The sequence below is a fragment of the Prunus dulcis genome, chromosome 6 (assembly GCF_902201215.1).
Source record: "Prunus dulcis chromosome 6, ALMONDv2, whole genome shotgun sequence".
Taxonomy (NCBI): domain Eukaryota; kingdom Viridiplantae; phylum Streptophyta; class Magnoliopsida; order Rosales; family Rosaceae; genus Prunus; species Prunus dulcis.
In genome coordinates this window covers 10,489,526-10,511,590 of record NC_047655.1, presented here as the reverse complement: position 1 = coordinate 10,511,590, position 22,065 = coordinate 10,489,526, and the positions used below count along the sequence as shown (strand labels likewise).

At 39.6% G+C, this 22,065-nt stretch overlaps 2 protein-coding genes and 1 long non-coding RNA gene across 4 annotated transcripts; all 3 read right to left on the bottom strand.

Moving 5' to 3' along the window:
- Window positions 1-3,676: 3,676 nt before the first annotated feature.
- Window positions 3,677-3,983, bottom strand: LOC117633269. The gene is made up of 2 exons (XR_004586588.1): window positions 3,934-3,983; window positions 3,677-3,850 (listed from the first exon to the last, which is right to left on the bottom strand). It is a non-coding gene; the product is annotated as an uncharacterized LOC117633269 (long non-coding RNA).
- Window positions 3,984-10,215: 6,232 nt separating this feature from the next.
- LOC117630257 lies at window positions 10,216-13,298 on the bottom strand. The gene is made up of 4 exons (XM_034363003.1): window positions 11,963-13,298; window positions 11,016-11,842; window positions 10,783-10,875; window positions 10,216-10,359 (listed from the first exon to the last, which is right to left on the bottom strand). Exons 1-4 carry the CDS (start codon window positions 13,296-13,298, stop codon window positions 10,216-10,218), a joined length of 2,400 nt encoding a protein of 799 aa, XP_034218894.1.
- Window positions 13,299-14,143: 845 nt separating this feature from the next.
- On the bottom strand, window positions 14,144-20,533 carry LOC117632827. 2 transcript variants are annotated; one of them, XM_034366420.1, is made up of 7 exons: window positions 20,269-20,533; window positions 19,554-19,583; window positions 17,842-17,949; window positions 17,097-17,184; window positions 15,757-16,063; window positions 15,568-15,622; window positions 14,144-14,451 (listed from the first exon to the last, which is right to left on the bottom strand). In XM_034366420.1, exons 1-7 carry the CDS (start codon window positions 20,401-20,403, stop codon window positions 14,377-14,379), a joined length of 798 nt encoding a protein of 265 aa, XP_034222311.1. In that variant the 5' UTR covers window positions 20,404-20,533; the 3' UTR covers window positions 14,144-14,376. The 2 variants fall into 2 exon arrangements, with proteins under 2 accessions (XP_034222311.1, XP_034222312.1); XM_034366421.1 differs by lacking the exon at window positions 19,554-19,583.
- Between the last annotated feature and the right edge of the window lie 1,532 nt (window positions 20,534-22,065).

Sequence of the window (22,065 nt, the reverse complement as noted above, 5' to 3'; positions counted from 1 at the left end):
CATCTCCGGTTAATGTTCGGAATTATTTTTAAAACTGCGTAACGGATGTGGAAATAGGTAATAAATTATAAGAAAATCCAAAATATTCCCGGATAATGACAAAATCAAAATTATTTGTACATAACTCACTTTCATCTTACCCCTAATTCACGTTAACACGTATATTTCGGATAATATTCGATTTAAAATTTGTAATAATACAATAATTAGTTTCACTATATACAATAATATGTTTTGTTATAAAAGTTGAACATAAATAATAATTGCACTTGCTTTGAAGCCATCATTGCAACTACGCCTAGAGCTTTCAAGACGTCAGTTCGTATTCAATAAGTTGTCCACATGCAACTGCACCTAGAGTTTTAAACACGTCAGTGGTATTCAATAAGTTGTCCACATGCAACTGCACTTAGAGTTTTTAACACGTCAGAGGTATTCAATAAGTTGTCCAAATGACGCCGCATTGGGAATCACTAATATATTTTCAATCATGTCAAATCACATACAATAATGCCAGACTTGGTCTCAATAACCTCACACAAGTGAAGCAATTTTAAAACCCTTAGTGAATATTTGTCCTAGTCTATATGAGTGTTTATATATTCAGTCTGCATTTTGTTCACAGTATATGTTAACTTTTAGAGGGATTCCACAAACATAGAATATAAATAAATCAAGAAATAGTAGGAGATGAACCAGTACAAAAAAAATATATAAATAGTACATAATAATTCCATAACCTTGTCACAAACGCACTCACAAAAGGTTTTCCACAAACCTTGTCCTAACATATAATAAATAAAGGCAACATTGCATATGATGCAACCATGTCCAAATCTGATACGTGATAAAAAAAAAAATGGACATGGCAGCAACATATGACTGAAGTAGATGGGCTCTTTGCATCTTCTGTTTTCGTAATTAAGGACATCAAAATAGTAAAGTTTAAATCTTCCATAGTAGTTAGCATCAAAATAGCTTTGAAGCAGACTGTAACGAAAATTCCAATTCCACTGATTTGCCTCTGCTCAAAGATGAGAACCAAAAAGGTTACTTCCCTTGTTGAGTATATTTTGTGACGTCGGAAACGGTAATAGATGACCAATCAAACCCGGGTACGACGAGTTTTGCATAGGATCGGAAGTAGTCGAATCCAGCTTGCATCACACGCTTCTTTGACTCTACTGCATTAGATGAGTTCTTGTATTTTGTAACAGCTACACTCCGAAGTCGTTTGTGTCTACGCTTCATGCGCTGCAACTTCGCCCATTCCAGATTGGCCTACCTTTTGTCATCTTCAATTTGGCCTTCAACAAATTCCAAACGTGCCCTTGCCCTTTGGATTTCATCAACAAGTTGAAGATGCCTCTCCTTCCAAAAACCAACAACTCTTTCAGACTCAAAACTTCCAACAAAATGGTCATTCTGTCTAGGAATGTGACATTGCTTGTTTGGTGACTCACTTGCGTGTCGAAGGCGGTCTTTGTTTGGAGGGGTGTTTATTATGCTCACATCAAACTTGGTTAGTAAATCCATTCTTTGGGGGGAATGAGTTTGTTTGGTTGAGAGAGTATCAGTAGATGGAGACAGATTCGGCGGAGGAGGAGTGAGTTTTGTGGGGGAGGAGAATTTATATGAAAGGGGTGATAGTAATACCAAGAAAAGGCTTCCCGCCAAAAATATTTGGTGGACAATGTATAAATTAATTTTTGGTCTGATACAATATAAGTTTAATCCTAACTAGTTTGGTTGAGTTAACTAAGTAGATGTCACTTCCATTGAGTTTCTCTCAACCACTATCAGTGGAGTAAGGAGAGTGTGAGGTTGACATGCTTCAAAAGCAAAACCTGACACCTCTTTTAAAAAAATTCCCGCCAAAAAGTACATATGTTGACTACACACAAGCTTTCGTATGTTGGTCTATAAACCTATCTTCCCTTTCTAAAACGAACTTGCATATGCAATCCTCATCCTCCCAAAACAAAGAGGATTATTCAAGCATGTCAACCTCTTCAGGCGCCAACAATACAATCGAAGATGACAAATTGGAGTCGCAGGTTTTGTTTCCACATTCTACTCGCCGTCCCCTTCCTTTTTCAACATCATTTGGGAGTGAGGGGGACTCCGATGATCCATTAGAGGCAATACATGCAGTCAGTGCCAAGCTGGATTATAATTCCAGCACGAGAAATGTGTTGAAGACGAGGCAATTTTGGCTGATCTTAACATTAGAGTGAACAAAGCGTTCTCCCAAAAGAACAAGTATTTAAAGCTGAGTCATAAAAGGAAGCTGAAAGCTGAGGAGTTGGATACAGTAATGAATGATGAAATGAAAGGTTGTTTGATGAACCATATGCGATGCGAAGAGCACCATAGTGAACTGGAGTTGGCATTCAACGAAGGATTCGACAAATTCCGAGCATTTGCGGCAACAACTCATACAAGTTATGATTGGAACTATGTGTCCCCTGATGCTGTGAGAGAGATACTAGACGATGGGGGTGACATGAATGAGCATAAGCACGTCAAAGCTGCTCGGAAGAAGCCGACCGATCCGAGTAAGTGATTGCAGCTACCGCTGTTCAGTTGGTTGAGGGTGACCGTGGTATTGCACATATACTCCCTTAATGTCATTATCTAATTTAAAATAACACAAATATCAGTTTCATTTGCTTCATATATAATTATTGGGACTATGTATTGCAAGTCATCATGTGTTATAATGTCTAACATTATATTTTGAAAATATGGACATATTATTCAATAAGCAGTCAATATCACAGCAAGCCGGGAATCAGTAAATGCTCCTTATCATGTCCATTTACATTAAAGAGCTGGCGTAGTAATGTGTTCAAAAAAAACTGACACGTGAGTCATAAGTAACATAACATGTGCTATACATTGTTTAGTGAATGGTTTATGGTATATATATATATATATATATAATAAAATTCAAAATATTGCTGAAGATTTATTTGGTCTATATCACTAGGGATATGAGTGGCCATAAGCATGTGAGACCTGCTAAGAAGAAGCTGACGAGTACGACCGAGTGATTGTGGCTACCGTTGTTCAGTTGGTTGGGGAGATCGTGGTATTGCTAAGAGGGAGCACATAATATGTTTTGCAATCAAATGTTCTTTTCTGTGTGGAATTATGAGTATTTATGTAAGTTAGTGTACCCTTTAATATTTGTCATTCAGTATCGAAATGTAATTGGCTGCAATGTTATGTTTCTTTTTGTACACGCTGCTTTCTATTTGCTCTGTTCCAACAAAGTGCTTCAAGTATCCTTCAGTTACAAAAGTGTACAAAATCGTGCCCTTATTAACCAGTTGGAAAAAGTGGCTACTGCTGGAAATGATTATTGGTAATGGAAACAACAGAGTAACTGCTGGAAATGCTGCATTAGCCTGAGGATTTGAAAAATGAATCTCTGTTAAAGCATAATTCACCATAAACTGGCCATTTTACATGGTAAAAGTCATTGCTTCTTCACATAACTCAAAATTTCATACTTTATCAAATGTCTTTGAAAATTTATAAATAGGGAGAAGATGTAAAATTAACATGTCTCCAAATTTCATGGACGAATGAAACCAAGCAAATTTTCATTTCAATTACCAGTGGACATAGTAAGAGCTCATCGGAGGACATGAACAAAAACACAATAATATTCAAAAACTGAATCTTTAAACATCAATAACATGTCATTAATCTTCATAACAACCACATTTCGTGTAATACAAATATAAATCATTCAGTTGGTCCGTGCATCCTGTCAAAATCGTCGAATAATGGGTCACTACGATGTATTGGAGTTGATTCGTCGTTGGTCGACGGTGATGTCCTGCATAAACATCAAACACAAGCACATAAAAATTTTACCTATTCAAATTTTAGATGCTATTACAAATAGTGTTAGCATCTTACGGTGTGTTCAAGGCTGGGCATTGTCTTCTATCATGACCAATGTGTCCACACTCCCGACAGTGTCTAATCCCTCGCTTCATTGCCTTTTCCTTTGCTCCCGTTACTCCTTTCGACCTTCCTTTGCACCTCACTCTCTTATGGTCTTTCATATATTGTGTTTGAGAGCTGGACCCTCCAACTTCGTTATTACTTGGTCCATCCTTCAGCAACTTCAACTTCACCTGCAAACTTTTTTGAGTCTCTGACAGTACCTCACATCCTTCTTCACTCATTACTGCATCACAACATATCAATGCATTCCACTTACACAAAACATTGCCCAAATTGACACAAAATACGCATAGCCTAACTTCCAATTACACAAAACGCAAGCAAAATTTCATAAGTTACGTCATCTCTTGTGAAATAATCTGTTAAAAATAACATTAGAACCAATATGTTCAACTAAGAACACAAATGTAATTCAAACCACCAATTACAGAACTTCACCCAATATCCTCTCCAAATGCTTACTCCTAATGTCATTAAGCCTAAGTTTAGGTTCTTTTACCTACATTTCATAATTTTCCACCCCGACCAACAACAATGAACTAAGTATATTGAATATTCATAAGGAAATGACACATTATTGATTCCAAAAACGACGCATTATTGATGCCACAAATGACGAATTTCCCACCCTCACAAAAAAATCAACCAAACCCAATAAAATCAATCCAGCAAGTGAACTTACCTCTCAAAATCAATCGGGACCTCTTAAGTCAGTCAGCTGGAAAGAATGTGGTGGACATTAGAGAAGACTCTTTGGTATTTGAGACTCCATCTCTACCAAAATCGAGGAACAACTGCTGCTGCGGCTTCTAGCTAAAAAAAGAGATATGCTACTTTGCTTTCATCTGGAATCTTGTCAGCTGAATGAAAAAGAGAAGGGGTTTTCACTTGAGCCATAGAATCAAAACAGGGCAACAGCTAGGTAAGAGACATTCTTCGTAATACCCAGGTTACCATAGATCGCAGGCCTCCCAACGAGCTAATGACAATCGAGTGACTATACGGTTTGGGAGATTTGGATCCTTCTAATTGTGGGTTTGCTTTACATTCAAAAAGAGAGAATTGTGTTCTTCAATTTTTCAAAGAGAGGGAAAGAGGGGAACAACTGAAGTTGGGTTTCTAACGGGTTAGATTTCAACCCGATTCTACATGCACCCTCTTTTAAAAAGTCACCGTTGGATGAAATCCAACGGCTCTTACATACCCCTCAAAAACACCCCTTATAACTTCCCACTCACTATAGAAGCTCCCCTTAGCAACAGGTCTGTCCTCAGGGCTGGAAGGAAGGAAAACGTGAGAAAATGGATTGGGCTTCTTCCTAAGTGGCGTCACTAGCTGGGTATCCTTTCCATTTAATCAGCCATTTGGTCAGTGGGGCATTTCGGTGCTTGAAGAGGCCACGTTATAAGATTGCTTCAGGTTTCCAAGTTTGTGCGCCCGAAGAAGACATGGGGGAAAGCTGAGTGCTTGCAGTGCTGGTAGTGCCAAGCTTGAGTTTGAGCAATGAAACGTAAAAAACAGGATGTATTTTGTTGTTGGTTGGCAGCTCTAGGCGATACGCCACTTGGCCTACACGGGCTGCAATTTTGTAGGGGTCATAGAAGCGAGGAGAAAGCTTGTGATTCTGGCGGAAAATGACAGAGTGTTGGCGGTATGACTGTAGCCGAAGGTAGACATAATCACCGACGTTAAAGTGGCGCTCGGTACGATGTTTGTCGGCATAAACCTTCATTCGATTCTGGGCCATTTGGATATTGGATTTGAGGGTGTTCAATAGCTGGTCACGATCAATGAGGGCTGTGTCAACGACATGGACCGCTGTAGAACCAGGGGAGTATGCGATAACTGGAGGTGAGGGGTAGCCATACAGAGCTTGGAAGGGACTCATTTTGATGGTGGCTTGGTAAGTGGTATTATACCAAAATTTGGCCCATGGGAGCCATGTGGTCCAAGAGATGGGTTTGTCGCCAATGGTACAGCGGAGGTATTGTTCCAAAATGTGATTGATGACCTCAGTTTGGCCATCTGACTGAGTATGGTACGCAGATGATTGGCAGAGTTTGGTTCCCTGCAACTGAAAGAAAGATTCCCAGAAGTTACTGAGAAAGATAGGATCCCGATCACTGATGATGGATTGGGGCAGGCCGTGTAGTTTGAAGACCTTTTGGATAAAGACAGCTGCAATTTTTTCGGCAGAGAATGGATGTGCCAAGTCCGTAAAGTGGGCGTATTTGGTTAAACGATCAACCACTACCATGATCACTGATTTTCCTTTGGAATGAGGGAGACTCTCTATGAAGTCCATACTGATAGATTGCCAAGAAGCGGCTGGAATTGGAAGAGGCTGCAATAGACCGGGAGGGTGGATGGCTTCGTAGTGTTGGCGTTGGCAGGTAAGGTGGTGATAAATGCTTTGACATCAGAGCGTAAATCGGGCCACATGAAGTTACTTTGAACGCGTTTAACAGTGCGGAGGTAACCAGAATGGCCAGCCGTGGGGGAGGCATGGAATTCCTGGAGGATTTTGGAGCGCCAATCATTGATCGGAGGAACAAACAACCTGTCCTTGTAGAAGAGGGTGTTATTGTGCCACGAAAATCCCTTAGGTAGAGGGGGGTGTTGGTGCAGAGGCACTGGATAAGCAACTGTGTATCGAGGTCTTTATGACAATCCTCCTTGATGGTATCCAGATATGTAAAAATGGGTTGAGAGATGCCCAAGAGAGGAAGGACTTCATGGCGTTGTGACAGAGCATCCGCAGCGGAGTTTTGGGAGCCAGGTCGGTAATGGAGCACAAAGTTGTAACCCATTAGTTTGAGCAGCCAGCGTTGTTGGATCAGGGTCGTAATACGTTGATCCAAGAAGTGGCGAAGGGTCTGGTGGTCTGTGATGATGCGGAATTGTTGGCCAAGAAGGTATGGCAGCCATTTTTTAATTGCAAAAATGACAGACATCGTTTCTTTTTCGTAGACGGAGAGTGCCAAATTTCTTCTTGACAGAGGTTTGGAAAGGAAGGCAATTGGGTGGTCATTTTGTGAAAGAACAGCACCTAGTCCTCCTTGAGAGGCATCACATTCTATTGTAAACTGTTTGGAAAAATGGGGCAGCTGAAGCACTGGCGTGGAAGATAATGCATTTTTTAGGGCAGCAAAAGCAGCGTCAGCTTCATGGTTCCACACAAAATTGTCTTTTTTGAGTAGCTGCGTTAGTGGGCGAGCAATGAAACCAAAGTTCCTCACGAACTTACGGTAGTAGCCTGCAAGTCCGAGAAAGCCGCTCAGAGACTTTGGGGAAGACGGCTTGGACCTTGTTTGAATGCAATCAATTTTTGTTTGATCCATTGCAATGCCTTGGCAGGAAATGGTGTGGCCAAGGTACTCGATCTGTGGTTGGGCAAAAACACACTGGGATTTCTTCACAAAGAGGTGATCAGTTCTGAGAATCTCAAAAACAGTTTGTAAGTGAGTGATATGATCTTGGAAGGATTCATTATAGATTAATATGTCGTCAAAGAAGACAAGAACAAAACGGCGTAAGTGAGGGCGAAATAAATCATTCATCAAAGATTGAAATGTGGAAGGGGCATTTGAAAAACCGAATGGCATTACGGGAACATCGTAATGACAAACCGAATGGCATTACGAGGAACTCGTAATGCCCATCATGTGTGTGGAAGGCAGTTTTGTGAATGTCGTCGGTGTGCATACGAATTTGATGATATCTAGAGCGAAGATCAAGCTTGGAGAAGACTGAGGCCCCGTGGAGTTCATCCATAACAAGTATGGGAAATCTGTCTTTGATGGTGACAGCATTTAAGGCACGGTAATCGACGCATAGACGCCAAAAGCCGTCCTTTTTTTTAACCAAAAGAACTGGTGAGGAGTAAGGGCTTGCACTTGGTCGAATGATGCCCACTGCAAGCATTTCATGGATGAGGCTTTCAATCTCTGATTTTTGGAGATGCGGGTATCGATAAGGCCGGACGTTGACGGGGGTAGCACCCGGAAGTAAGGGAATACGGTGGTCAATATGGCGAGGTGGCGGTAATGCGGCAGGGGTATTGAACAAGTCAGAGAAGGTATGCAAAAGGTGGTGGAGAGAAAGAGGTGGTGCAGTGGTTGTATTGTCTCCATGGTCTGGTAAGCACAGGATAAGCTGTGCCAAGAAGCCCTCTGGTTCAGCCAAGAGAGTTTGAGTCATGAGCTTGGCATCAATTGCAGTGGTGGGAGAGCTATGGATACCTGTCAAGCAATAGGAGTGTTCGCCAAGGTGGAAATGCATAATCTTATTCTTGAAGTCCCATTCAATAAGACCCAATGTCTCGAGCCATTCGGCCCCCAATAATATATCACAACCAGAAACGGGTAATAACTTGAAATTAGAAGAGAGTAATCTTGAATCTGGACAGAGAGGTTTTGAATGGTGCCTTGCATGAGTAATTGTTCCCATGTGGCTGTGTATAGGGTTTGGGTGGCAGAGTGATAAACTGGGAAGCCTAAACATGTAGCAAGGCTTGGGTTGAGGAAATTGAATGTTGCTCCAAAATCTATGAAAATGTGGATGGGAACATTATTGATGGTTCCCTGTAAACGCATTGTGCGGGGATAATCAAGGCCTTGGATAGAATGGACTGTAAATTCGATGGAATGATCCACGGACACCTGCTCTGGAGAGGCCAACTCCTGGTGACAATCATGAAATACTGATGAGTCATCATCCGGAACAGTGGCCTCAATGAGAGCAAGCATGGGCTTGAGACAACGATGACCAGGTCTGTATTTCTCGTCGCAGGTAAAACAGAGGCCCTTGGAGCAACGCTTCTGTGCTTTGGCTTGGGAGAGGTGGCGGGAAGAAGGGGGTAAGGGCTAGGGTGAAGATAAAGGTGGCATAGGTGAAGGAGAGTTGTGGGAGTGTGGTTGGGGGTTGGGAGAGGTACGGGGGTAAAAGGTTCGGGCAGAGGTACGTCGGGCCTGTAATTTGGAATTGAAAAGTTGAGATAAACGTTTAGCTTAAGACAGGGTGTTGGGCTGAAGAGTTTGGACATTAAAGTCGGGCTCCTTTCAGAGGCCGCCGATAAAAACCCCTTTGAGCTGAGTATCGGACCATTCCGAGGCTCTGCAAGCGAGCTTGGTAAAGAGGGTAAGATAGTCAGCTAAAGATCCAGTTTGCTGGACATGAGAGAGGGAGGCTTCAAAATCGCACATATCTGTCGAGCCAAAGCACTGAAGCAAGGATGTGGTAAAAAAAGTCCAATCTTTTGGAAAGCGCTGTTCGAACCAACACATCCATAAAGAAGCGTCGCCGGAGAGGTGAACAGCAGGGACAATAACTTTATCTTCGTCAGGCACCCCATAATACTTGAGGAAGTGCTCCGCAGAAGCGATCCATCCGTAAGGGTCATCCTCGGAAAAGCGTTCGAGATCAAGTTTAAGTGGCCTCAAAGATCCATGGGAAAAGTTTGGGGTGGGCAGAAGGGAAGTGTGGGTGGGAAAAAACAGAGTGTGGTGCGATGGTAAATGAAGTAGGAGAATGAAAAACATGTTGCGAAGGGAAACGTGATAATGGGGAGAGAGAGGGAGATGGAGAGAGTCGTTGTGGAAGAGAGGGTGTGTATGGCCGGGTGAAGTTTGGAAAGGAGGGGGAAATGGTGGAAGATGGGACATGCTCTGTAAAAGTGGAGACAAGGGGGTGGATACGGATGATGTGGTCAAGGGGGAGCTAAAGGTGGAGACTTGGCGGTGGGTGTTGAAGGAAGGTGAGAGATGAGAGGTGTGGGTGAGGGCGGACGTGGCGGAGCTCGTCGAAAAAGGTTTGCTGCAGCTGACCAAACTGGTTTTTGATGGAGGACTGAAGGTTGGTTTGGGCGGTCGCGAGGTTGTCGACTGACTTGTGGAGAGAGGAAATGTAGGTTTGGTGAGCTTCTTGGGTAGAAAGGAGGGTGGTGATGGTGTCTTGGGTATCCTGGAGTTGGGTTTCTAGGTGGTCATGGCGAACGTCCATGGAGATGGTGGTCGGGCTCAGCTCGTGTACGGTAGCTTTCCCAGAACCTATGGTGGGCTCTAATACCAGAATGATGGGGCACAGGAGGTGTGATACGTAAAAGGAAAAGGACATAAGTTGAAAAGGGCGTAAATGAGTAAATTGTATATTCTTCCCTGGTATAGTCTGGGACCTCTGGTCCTTTAATACAGAATGATATCAGATAATGACGCAGCACAAGCAACAAAGGTTTCAAGCGAAACATTGAGTAACAAGAAATCTGGATAACGAACGATTTGTCTTGCCGGAAGTATGCTTGATAACGAACGAAAATTTCTGCAAAAAGGTCACCCATCTAGCATGCATTTTATCAATATTTTTCTGGCTGTTAATATACTTCAACACTTGATGATCTGTAAACAGAAGAAATTCCTTTTGGATAAGATAGTGCTCCCATTGCTTCAAAGCTCGAACAACCGCATAGAACTCTTGGTCATAAGTACTCCACTTTTGACGCGCATCGCTCAACTTTTCAGAGAAGAACGCAACTGGCCGCTTGTCTTGTGAAAGCACAGCTCCGACTCCCACACTGCTGGCATCACATTCGACTTCGAAAACTTTCTCAAAGTTTGGAAGGGCTAGAACTGGCGCAGTGCAAAGCTTTTCTTTTATATCTGCAAAGCTCCTCTCTTGCTCCTTTCCCCAGCTGAACTGGCCCTTCTTCAAACACTCTGTGATAGGTGCAGCGATGGAGCTGAAATGCCTCACAAATCTTCTGTAAAAGGTGGCCAAACCATGGAAACTTCGAACTTCAGAAACTGTTTTTGGAGCTGGCCAGTCAAGGATTGCCTTGATCTTCTCGTCATCTACCTGGATACCATTCTCACCAACAACAAAACCCAAGAACAGTAGCTTATTTGTGCAGAAAGTACATTTTTTAGGTTCACATACAGTTTATTTTCTCTCAAAACATCTAAAACTTGTCTCAAATGCACAAGATGTTCTTCTTTTGTGGTACTATAAATTAAAATGTCATCGAAATAAACGACTACAAAAGAGCCAATAAATGGTCGAAGAACTTGATTCATGAGTCTCATGAAAGTGCTAGGCGCATTTGACAATCCGAATGGCATCACCAACCATTCAAATAATCCGTCCTTGCTCTTAAACGCTGTTTTCCATTCGTCGCCAGGTCTGATGTGAATCTGGTGGTAACCGCTTCGCAAATCTATCTTGGAAAACACCCTTGAGCAACTAAGAACATCCAGCATATCCTCCAACCGTGAAATGGGAAACCTGTACTTGACTGTTATCTTGTTGATTGCTCGGCTATCAACACACATTCGCCAAGTCTTGTCTTTCTTCAGAACCAGCAAAACGGGAACTGCGCATGGACTCAAACTCTCCCTGATAAATCCCTTATGCAGTAATTCTTCAATTTGCTCTCTTAGGATGTCATTCTCCTTGGGGCTCATCCGATAATGAGGCAGATTCGGAAGGCTAGCTCTAGGCACCAAGTCAATTCGGTGTTGTATGTCCCGCATAGGTGGCAGCTCGTTTGGCAATTTTACAGAAAGTAGTTCCTGAAACTGTGACAAAATCTGCTGCACGTCTTGTGGAATGTCACTTTCTCCTTTGCCAAGCTTCAACAACCCCTTCAACACCAAGGGACAAAAATACTCCGCCTCTTTGACAGCCTCATTCAACTTTTGCTCGCTGCTAATTAGGGTTAGGAAACTAGAACTCCTCGTCTTGGGCTCAACAGATTGTTTTGAGGGCTTTGTAGTTGCCATTGCAATTTTCCGATTGTTCCAAGAAAACAGAACTACATTATCTCGTCCCTTATAAGTCGCATCCACATCAAATTGCCAAGGTCGCCCTAATAAAATATGGCATGCATCCATGTCAATAACATCATCATTGCTGTAATGCTTACCAATGGACAGTGGCACACGGCAAGTCTCAGCAACACGAACGGAAGGGCCTTTTTTAACCTAACCTAGTGAGTAAGGGCTGACATGTGGCTCCGTTGATAGCTGCAAATGCTCCACCAATTTCTTTGACATGAAATTCTCGCAACTTCCATTGTCGACGATCACATCACACACCTTGTTTTTGATTGAGCAGAGGGAACGAAAAATATTATGACGCTGCCCTTCCTCCTTTGGTGCCAAAAGAACTCTCTGCAAAACCAAGGTAATCCTCTCCATTCCTTCCTCATTTGCAAATTCAGCCCCTGCATAATCATCTTCCCCGACTTCATCTTTTCCATCATCTTCATCGACCTCCTTGATAAAGTTAGCCTGCTTCCGCTCTGGACAAACATTAGAACGATGCCCTGGTTTTTGGCAACGGTAACATATGTCCGTCATGGGCTTAGCATACAGATTCTGGGATTGGTTTCGGGACTGCCCTCTGTTGAAAGTTCGGCTGCTGCTTTCGTTAAAGTTTTTGTTTTGGACAGTTGTCGCTGGTTTCGTCGTTCCTCCAGGTTGCTGCTGCACTTTCCCCTTTTCTCCGGAGCCACTAGAAGCACCAGTAGCATATTCAGAGGCTTCCATCGTGTTCCTGCGAAAGTTGGGTTGGCGCTTCTCCTTTTCCAACAGTTCAGCTTTCATCGCCATGTTAATCGCCTTTTGCAAAGTCCATATATTATGCATACCAATTTTTTCTTGGATGGAAATCTTCAGCCCATTGTTATACCTCGCGACCTTTTGATTGTCAGTCTCGGTCAAATGGTTTCGCTCTGCCAAACGCATGAATTCTTCGGTATATTCAGAAACCAAACGGTTGCCTTGCGCACAACCTAGATACATACGGTATAGGATCTGCTCATAATCTGTGGGCAAGAATCGTTCCATCATAAGCGACTTCATCTTCCGCCATGTACGAACCCGCTGCTTTCCTTGCCTCTGCCTTGAATTTTGCAATTGATCCCACCATACAGCCGCTGTAGCTTTTAGACGGAAAGCTACCATTTTCACCATTTTATGCTCAGGAACCTCCATAATGTCGAAAAACCTCTCCACTTCTACAAGCCAATCCAAGAAGTCTTCAATCTTTATATTTCCCCAAAAGTTAGGGATTTCGGCTTTAATCCAATAATCGCCAAAATTTTCGTAATTATGATTACGACGATTATTAGCCGGTGGTGGTGGTTCTTCAAGTTCTTCTTTTGACTCTGACTCGCTATCTGGAATATGTTGCCTCCTATTATCTCTTCTCTTGCCATCTCTACCTTCTTTTCGATTGTCTTCCCTGCCTTCTCTTCTTTCATCATCTCTGCCACCTCTTCTATTGTTGCCACCTAGAGCTTGCAACAACAATTCTCGCATCTCCCCAAATTGGTTGGTTAGGTTGTCGATCCGTTGGTTTTGAGCGTCCAGATCCGCTCAAGTAATTGGGGCTGGGACATCAGCTTCTCGATCACCCATGATAAGAGAAGACAAGAATACCGAGACGGGAGAGACCCGCTCTGATACCACTTGACGCAGCACAAGCAACAAAGGTTTCAAGCGAAACCTTGAGTAACAAGAAATCTGGATTCCACCAGAAATTAAGAGGAATTCTCTTGGGATAATTTTATTAAAATCTGAGATAAACAGAAACGTCAGACAAACCTGTCTAAATACACAACTCTCAACCCTTGAACTGTTAGGGGAGTTATTACATTAAAACTGAAAAAACAGAATTAATTCGGAGACTTAACTACGTAACTCAGAAACTGAAAAACAGAATTTATTCGGAGAATTAACTACGAAACTTTGAATGCAGTTTTGGAAGCCCAAACGATCTCAGAATGCCAAAATCCATCATGTGTGAACAGCGATGGAAAAATACTTGTGTGAAATGGGCACGTGACCACCTGGGGGCTGAGCAATGGTCCTTGGGATGGATTCGGCAATAATGACATGTTTACTTGTTAGGAACAAAGAAAGTCATGAATCAAAAAGCTTAGAGGAATTAAGGAATTAGAATTGGATCCACTACTCTCCTAATGTTGATTTTAAGAATATTTAATTACGAATTTAACATGAAACTCACAAAAAAAAATGTATTCATTATTTGCAAGTAAACGTATGGGAAGTCAGGAATTACAATCATATACCCATTCTTGATTAGTAAACATGATATGAATGTGAAGTCAGAGTTTCTCTAAAAGTTTACCCAAAAAAAGGAATATCTCTAAAAGAATTGTAATTTTCTTTATAAATTTGTCAATAGATTCAGTACAATCTTTATGCATATATAATTTGAATAAATTAATCAAATTACTATTCAAGTACACTAATGCTTTGATCTGGAGACCATGTCCAGCACTAGGTCAAATCTGTGTGAGGATTTCCTTTTGAATAGAGAACCGGTATAGAGGGAGCTGTTAATGTTCAAACCAGAACCTTTTGAGCCAACGGCTTACGCTGGGGATAGTGCATTGCACAGAGATTTGTAAGCATTAACACAAAGTTTAAATTTCTCTGCAGCCATTGCCTGCAAAGATGCACAAATATCTTATCAGAAGTTATGAATATAACACTGAAAAAGAAATCACAAAACTCTGACCTAATAATAATATGATAAACAAATCATGTTCATGGCAACCAATTGCAACTAGTGCAAATAGCAGAGACGCAACAAGAAGTTAAACAAAGGGCGTGCAGCAAAACAGGTCATTGTGCATAACAGCAAGACCGAGCACCAAGGCAAACCAGCATACAACTAAGTCAACACTCAGCAAAGCAAGCCAGATTGGAGCCAGCAATAATGGCAAGTCAGCATTAACATCTTGACAGCCAGCTCAGATCCCGTTCATAGGACAGCTCCAGTTAGCTTATGTTAGGAAAAGTTTTTATTAATTTATTTTTATTTTTATATAAACGATAGTTTAAACTACTCTAAATTACTCTAATCTACCAGAGAGGGGTCAAACTCGGGCACAAGGGGGTGGGTACACTGCCATTATTCTCTATAAGCTCCAATGGAGATGTATTTATTCGTTATTTGTAAACTGTCTGTTAGGAAACAGTTAGGAGTTTTGAATTTGTTATGCTTAGTTGTAAACTTGTTAAAGTTATGCTTCAGTTGACTTGCTCCCATTGTGTATATAGGACCTAACTGACAACGAACATTTGGACATTCATCATCTCTGAGCCAATGTGATTGCTGTTAAGATTTTCCTTTGCAGATTCATCATTTTCTTCAACGCGTACTTGTTCCAGTTCACAATTATGCACTGTAGCATAAGTACGGTATTTTTTTATCTGTTTTAAAGTAAAACTTACCAGTGTTATCTGGCTAGCTAAAAAAGTGCAAAGTCATCTATCAATTCAAATAAACCAAATTAAGGGATGCGTATTTTTGTCTTGGTAATTAAATGTTAACAATTTTCAAGGGAGTAATTTGCCTTAAAACTTATTCCATATTTGTCAAAGGTTTTTACAAACAGCTTTTTGATGCCTCTAACAAGCCGCTTACCCACACAAAAATGGAAAATCACACTGTTGAATAGGCTATGACTAACAACTAAACATGATATTTTGAACACACTCAACACTGGGAGAATTAAAGAATTCAAATTAGTCAAAGATCCAAAGATTAAGAACTGACCTGTGAAGGGCCTTCATGCTTGTCAGGATGCCATTTTAAAGCTGATAAATGGAAACTGCCAGAAGGAGTCATATGTTTAAATAATACTGAAAAAGAAAACGGTGAAATATAAAATAAAGTACAAGAACTTTGTTCATATACTCCATTCAAAAATTCGGAGAGAGAAAAAAGGCCCGCTGAAGAACTTACGCTTTTTTAACGTCTTCAGTCTTTAAAGGACCTGTTGGAGGTAGATCAAGAATTGTTCTATCAGAATAAGATCCTATAGTACATGATTCATCATCAGACTCCACGTCACTACTATTCTCCCATCTTTTACTTTTATCTTCCCAGCTTGATTGCTCTGACCACTCAAATCCAGATTCTGAATCTTTAAAAGAGGAGTCACGGCACGAGTCAAAAGACCACGTATACCATTTCTTGCCAAATGTCGCACGAAAGATAGACTCAGGATTGTTGTCACCATCTTCAGAGAAACTCTCTCTTTTGAACTTGCCTAAACAGGACAGAAAGAGAAAGCATAAGGTTTGTAAGATGCACCTAATGCAGGCAAATCATAACCTTTACCAGCCAGCAGAAAACACATGGGGGTTTTAAATTTTTACATAGAATCTCTGACTTTTCGCAATCAAATAAGTAGATATGTAAAGTTCTGAAAAATCTTATATGATAGCAGATTTAGAAATTCTTCTGACAGATATTAGCAACTTCATAAAGTTCTAAGGGTTCATCAAGAAACATTTACATTTGGGATTGCAGTTCTTCCTATTGTGCATCCAAAATCAGAAATGCATCTGATACCTAACCAGGTACATGTCACATATGACACACACCTCGGATTTATGGTAAGATCTATAAGATCTATAACTTTAGTTTACAACACAGGAAGGTTTTATGGTAATGATTATTCATTCAGCATAGTTTCTTACAAATAAAGTGAAAAATTCAGCCACAAGTTAACACAACATTTTAAAATTAATTATACTTGTATAATATGTTTGCTTTAAAAATGAAATAAAAAGCACACCTTTTTTTCTGTATAGTTGGGAAGCACATCAGAAATGGGAGTACTTTTCATAGTATTTAAGTGTATACTACACAAATTTTCTAAGTAGGAATAACTATAATCAAGTGCAATAACCACTGAACTGATGAAAAGATCATCCAGCTTTTAAAGCATTAAAGAAAATATGAGCGCTAATCCTTTTTTTTAAATGAGAACAGAGACTTCATCAATAAAATTCTTTAAAGTCACAGCATGGTGGTGACCAGTCTTTGCACAAGATATCCACCATCCAGACAACATTAAAAGCAAACTTTTTATCATGAAGAAATCTACTGTTGGCATGAGAAAAAGTGGATCAGCAAATCATATAGCTCAGATGCAGGCCAAACATCAAAAAAGAAAGTACAGATTATTAGACAAAATTGTAAAAGTAACCAAACTATTAAGTGCAGCAAACGTAGGGCATAGAAAACAAATATAAATAAAAGGATAGGTTTAGAAAGGACAAATAAGAAGACCTCACGTTTCGTTTTCTTGGGGTGTGATTTCTCAGCATGTCGAGAAGACCTCGACCTATGTTTCTGAGGAGAGCTTCCTGAATCATTTTCATTCTGACAGTGAAAACAAAGTAAGTATCACTACAGTAAAAACTAAGTGCACTTTTTTTTTTAATCAAAAGCAGACACAATTATATTTATAAATAAAAAAACAATCAGCAAAACACCATATTACGTGCTTCTGCCTCTGAGACATGACGGGGGAACTCTAATACCAGGAACTAGATAACTGAATTTCTAAAGTGCAAGGTGGAATTGATAGAATTGAGACGTCTCCATCGTGTCTTACATATCAACAATATATATATTTAACGATTAAGGATCCACAAGGCCATTAGAAAAATTAGGAGCTATATCCTCATGAATTCATGAATTCATAATATGTTTTAGTTTTTTTCGTCACTACTTTTGAGATAAATTTTCAAATGGCTCCATTTAAATCATGTTTAACTATATCCAAATCCAAGTTGAATTGAATGTGGACATTCAATCAGAATTTAATGCCAAAGTATCCTCAGAGAAATATAAAAGAAACGAAACACATACACAAATTAAAAAATTTATTTTAATGCAACAAAAAAAAGGGCATTCCAATGTATAGATGCACACCCTCGTTTCAAAATAATGAGTAAAACAATGGAATTTTGCCAAGTTGTTTCATATATAGAGACTTCAACAAGACTATATACAAAAACAAGAGGACCAGTCTACCTGAATGTTCTGAAAGAAATTTTTAGAGGACCCACTGTTGAAGAGGAGGTTTTTCAGGGCTTTCTTTGTATCAGCACGCTTTTGACGTGTTGCGTATCTGATGTAATTCTGAAATGCACATTTCAAATGTTAAGCTTCAATTTAGAGAATTCATAATTATGAAAGAGACAGAGAGGCAGGGAGGGAAAACTGATACTAAGCAGTGAAACAACAGACTCCTAACTGGGTATAAGAGTTGGTACAATCATAAAAGAGGGTACTCCCTTGCTTTATAAGAGCATACAATAAATGGAATGAGGGACAAAACTATTACAAGAAATAAGAGAATATAAAAGGCACATCTAAATTTATTTATCTTTCCCTCTGGACAGCCTGTTTGACTTGGAATTCAGATTACATTCTAGAACATGTGAAGGAAAAGGCTTGATAGCTAATAAACATTTAGCAGGTTAAAGACAAACCAGGGATTTAAAAAACATTTAAAAGAAAATATGAATAAAAAAAGACAGCACAGTCTAGATACTGGCACGGGCTGAAAAGGATAACACAAGATAAGGATGCATCTGCTTATTGAAAAGCAAACATGCTGCCGAACAGGGCTGAAATGCAATTTGAAGCAGGGAAGATGAATGGAAATAATAGCTTTTCAAGCTACAATGTACTTGGCAATAAAAAGCAATAGAACTGAAGAATATATAGTTTGGAAACATCAGACAACAGCAAAGTAGGCCATCAAATATTACAGCAGCACCAAAATTTATTAATATTACATATTACGATACTCACTCCGGCTAGCTTCCAATTTGCACTTATTTTAAGACTGGAAATGCCCCAGAAAGGGAGATTACAACCAGAAGTGAGAGCACCAGAGCATCCAAGATCTCTCTCTCTCTCTCTAGACTTTTTCATTTGCTTGGAGCTAAACTTTCCATTTGAGGCGGAAACTTGTTGCAGAACCAGCAGTTTTCTTAAACTCATAAGTATGCTACGCAATAATTAACAACAAATCTTATGTCCCATAATAGTTTGTGGAGCATCTTTTTTCAAACTTGTCACCAAACAAAATCCCTCCTTCCACATGTATAAGAATTTTAAACATGCATGTCTGTTCTGTCTCTGCCATAAAATGGCATACTCGAGAAGCGCCTACAATCTGTATATTGGTAACAACTAATTTGCCTATCTTGGCTTTCTACTAAATCAAGGATTGAGAGCATTTACATTCACTTAGTCTGCTGAATTAGACGACATAGGTAGACTGAAGACCAATACATTCTCCCTTCAAAATTAATCATTAAGCATAAAAATAGTCTTATAAATTAGAAGAATGTTTGTGGAATATGGATGTGTTTTTTTTCCAACTAATCCTAACATAACTGTTTTTTAATGAAAAATTGTGTTTGTGAATTGACAATTTTTTTATAGGGGAGATAAATGATAGGAACTAGCCTTTCTTGTGCCAAAGGCAAGAGTAGAAGTTTGCATCTTTCAAGACTATTAAACTCTTAGGACTTTTTCCCAGACAAACAACCAATCAAATTTCACGCTCGAGAATTAACAATTCCCACATATGATTATCATGTGGAAAGCACACCATAAAGGGGGAAAAAGATTAAAGCCCTGTGTGCAGTGTCAGTTTTTGCTGCCTTTGCTTGCTATCATTGGCATGTGTTTTCTATATAAGAATTCCGAAATTAGCACAGAATTAATACCTTTGATGGTTGTTGACTGCTTTTTACATCCTGCAAAAACATTTGAATCAACAGACATTCTTATAGAAAGCAAAATCGTGTTAGTTCAAATTTTATCTAATTGACGAGTATTCTAAAAACCTTTATAATTTAAAAAAAAACTAAATATGCATCACAAACATTAAGATACAGATGAATCAATTTGCACAATCAAATTACACCAAGATGCCTTAAACCTCTCTCGGTAGAAAATGCAAAGGTAGGAGAAACCTTAAAATTTGACCTACACCTGACACTAACCGGATCACTTGGAAACCTTAGAAGACGAACAAATCACCACTTATATTACAGGTTCTCTCTGCCTTGAAGTCAAAGATAAAAAAATATATATATTTAAAACTCAACGTAGAGACCAATCATTAGTGCCAATTTCTAGAGAACCAAGAGAGAAGAAAGTACAAACTTAAACAGCAATTTAACCATAGGGTGATCAACAAATTTAAACAGCCAATGACAAGAAAGACAAACTGATTAACCAAAACAATAGTCAGTTATTCCATCATCAATTTTAAGAGTCAAGGTGGCAGTAGAAAGAAAAAAATCCTCAATCAAAGACATTATTAACTTAAAGTTCATAAGCATACCACTATACGACGAATTCAGCATACAATTTTAACAAATCTTTGACATGGAGAGTCTAATAAAAATGAAATCATCAAAGAGAAAAACAACTCACGAAGGTCCATTTGTTCTTCCACTTCTCGAATGAAGTTGGAGTAGAATGGAACCAAGCGAAGCGGGTTGCTGTAGAAGTTGATGAAATCAATGAATTCTCGAGTAGAAACAAGTTTCTCCATCTGAATATTTGCATTTATGGAGAGGAAAATCTGGAAAAAGTTGTGTCAAGGTTGCAAACAAGAAACCACGGCCTGGGGAGAAGAATTGTGAGCCCTGAAAAGAGACAGAGGGAGAGACCGAGGCAGAGAGGGAGAAGACGGAAAAAAAAAAAAAAAAAAAGGTTGATTGTACCGGTGCAGTCAATCATCCAAGGGCTCATATTTCATTCTAAAAATTAAGGGCTGAGATTGAATGACCTGATGACTTGTTAAGCCATTTTTATTAAGGAGCACGTGAAATACACGTGACTGAGAAAACAAAGAATAATCCCTCACGTGCACTGGAGATCGGTATTATGCTCTGTCATTATGTCATTTTTGTATAATAGCTCAAATTCAACAGTGTCTCAGCTCTTGTGGCTTAGGCTACAGCTTGAACAATGCATTGACTGCATATGGTTGCTCCTAGTATATCTGCAGCAGGTAGTTTTCAGAAAGAATTAACCAATCAAGTTCCAAATAATCTAGTGAAAATCATATGACAGATGAATAGAGAGCACGAATGAAAGCTAGCAGATTTAAGGTCCTTGAGAAAGATGCAGCTAGGCTGCACATAGACGTTACGAAATTGCATACTATGCAATTGCATATTGTAAACCGAGAATTGCACATGTGCCCTATCAAATTGCATAGGTATATGTAATTGCATGACACTACGAAAATTAAATACAGCTGCAAGTTCAACAATGTTTTAGGCTTTCATTCATGCTACAAAAGATGTAATAGGCGATGTATGCCCACAAAAACCATTAAACATGGCTAAATTGTTGATTTATCCCTTGAACTTATACTCATTTTTCAATTTACCCCATGACCTTTATTTAGAAAATTAAGGATATGAATTTTTCTTTTTCGTCAATGTCCCCTTGTCGTCTAATCCCTAACATTCCATTCAATTTGCCATTAAATATGAGGGCAAATTGGTTATTTCGTACTTTAAAAATAATTAAATAATTAAAATAAAATAATATGGAAGGATGTTAAAAATATGCCCTAAAGCCAAACATGTGATGTTAATTTCTAGATATTTCACCATCATTTATGGGCAAAATCGTTGTTTTCAACTATAATATATAGTCTATAATTATAACAGTAAAATAACAAGTCCTTAAAATATGATTAGTATGAGGGCATTTTTGTTACACCGAAATATATGTTTAAAGATACCATCAAAGTGTTTAAATAATCTCTCTCTACCTCCCTCTCATTTGCAAGAAGGTGTATACTCACTTGGACTTTTCATGCATACATTGGCGGACCTGTGCAAGCGCAAGGAGGTGCACATGCACCTCCGGTCGCCAGAAATATCCATTAAAGCTGCTGGAGTTGCACCTCTGCTCTGGCTGCTGTTGCACTCCAACTGTTTGAAAAAAAGCTTAAGCGAACTTGCTGGGTTCCTTTCTTTTGCTACGTGCGTATCACAGCTACTGTCCTTTTGTTTTTAAAGTTATGAGCAAAACGACGTCATGTTCTACAAGGCCCCCAAAAAAAAAAAAAAAAAAAAAAAGGAATAAACATGTGAGTGCGACTGCAAGTCCTACATGCTATTTAGTATATGATAAATCAATTGGGTCATTGGATGAAAAACAAATTGGGCCTTAAATAAGGATTGTCCTTGCATAAATTTGTAGGGCTGC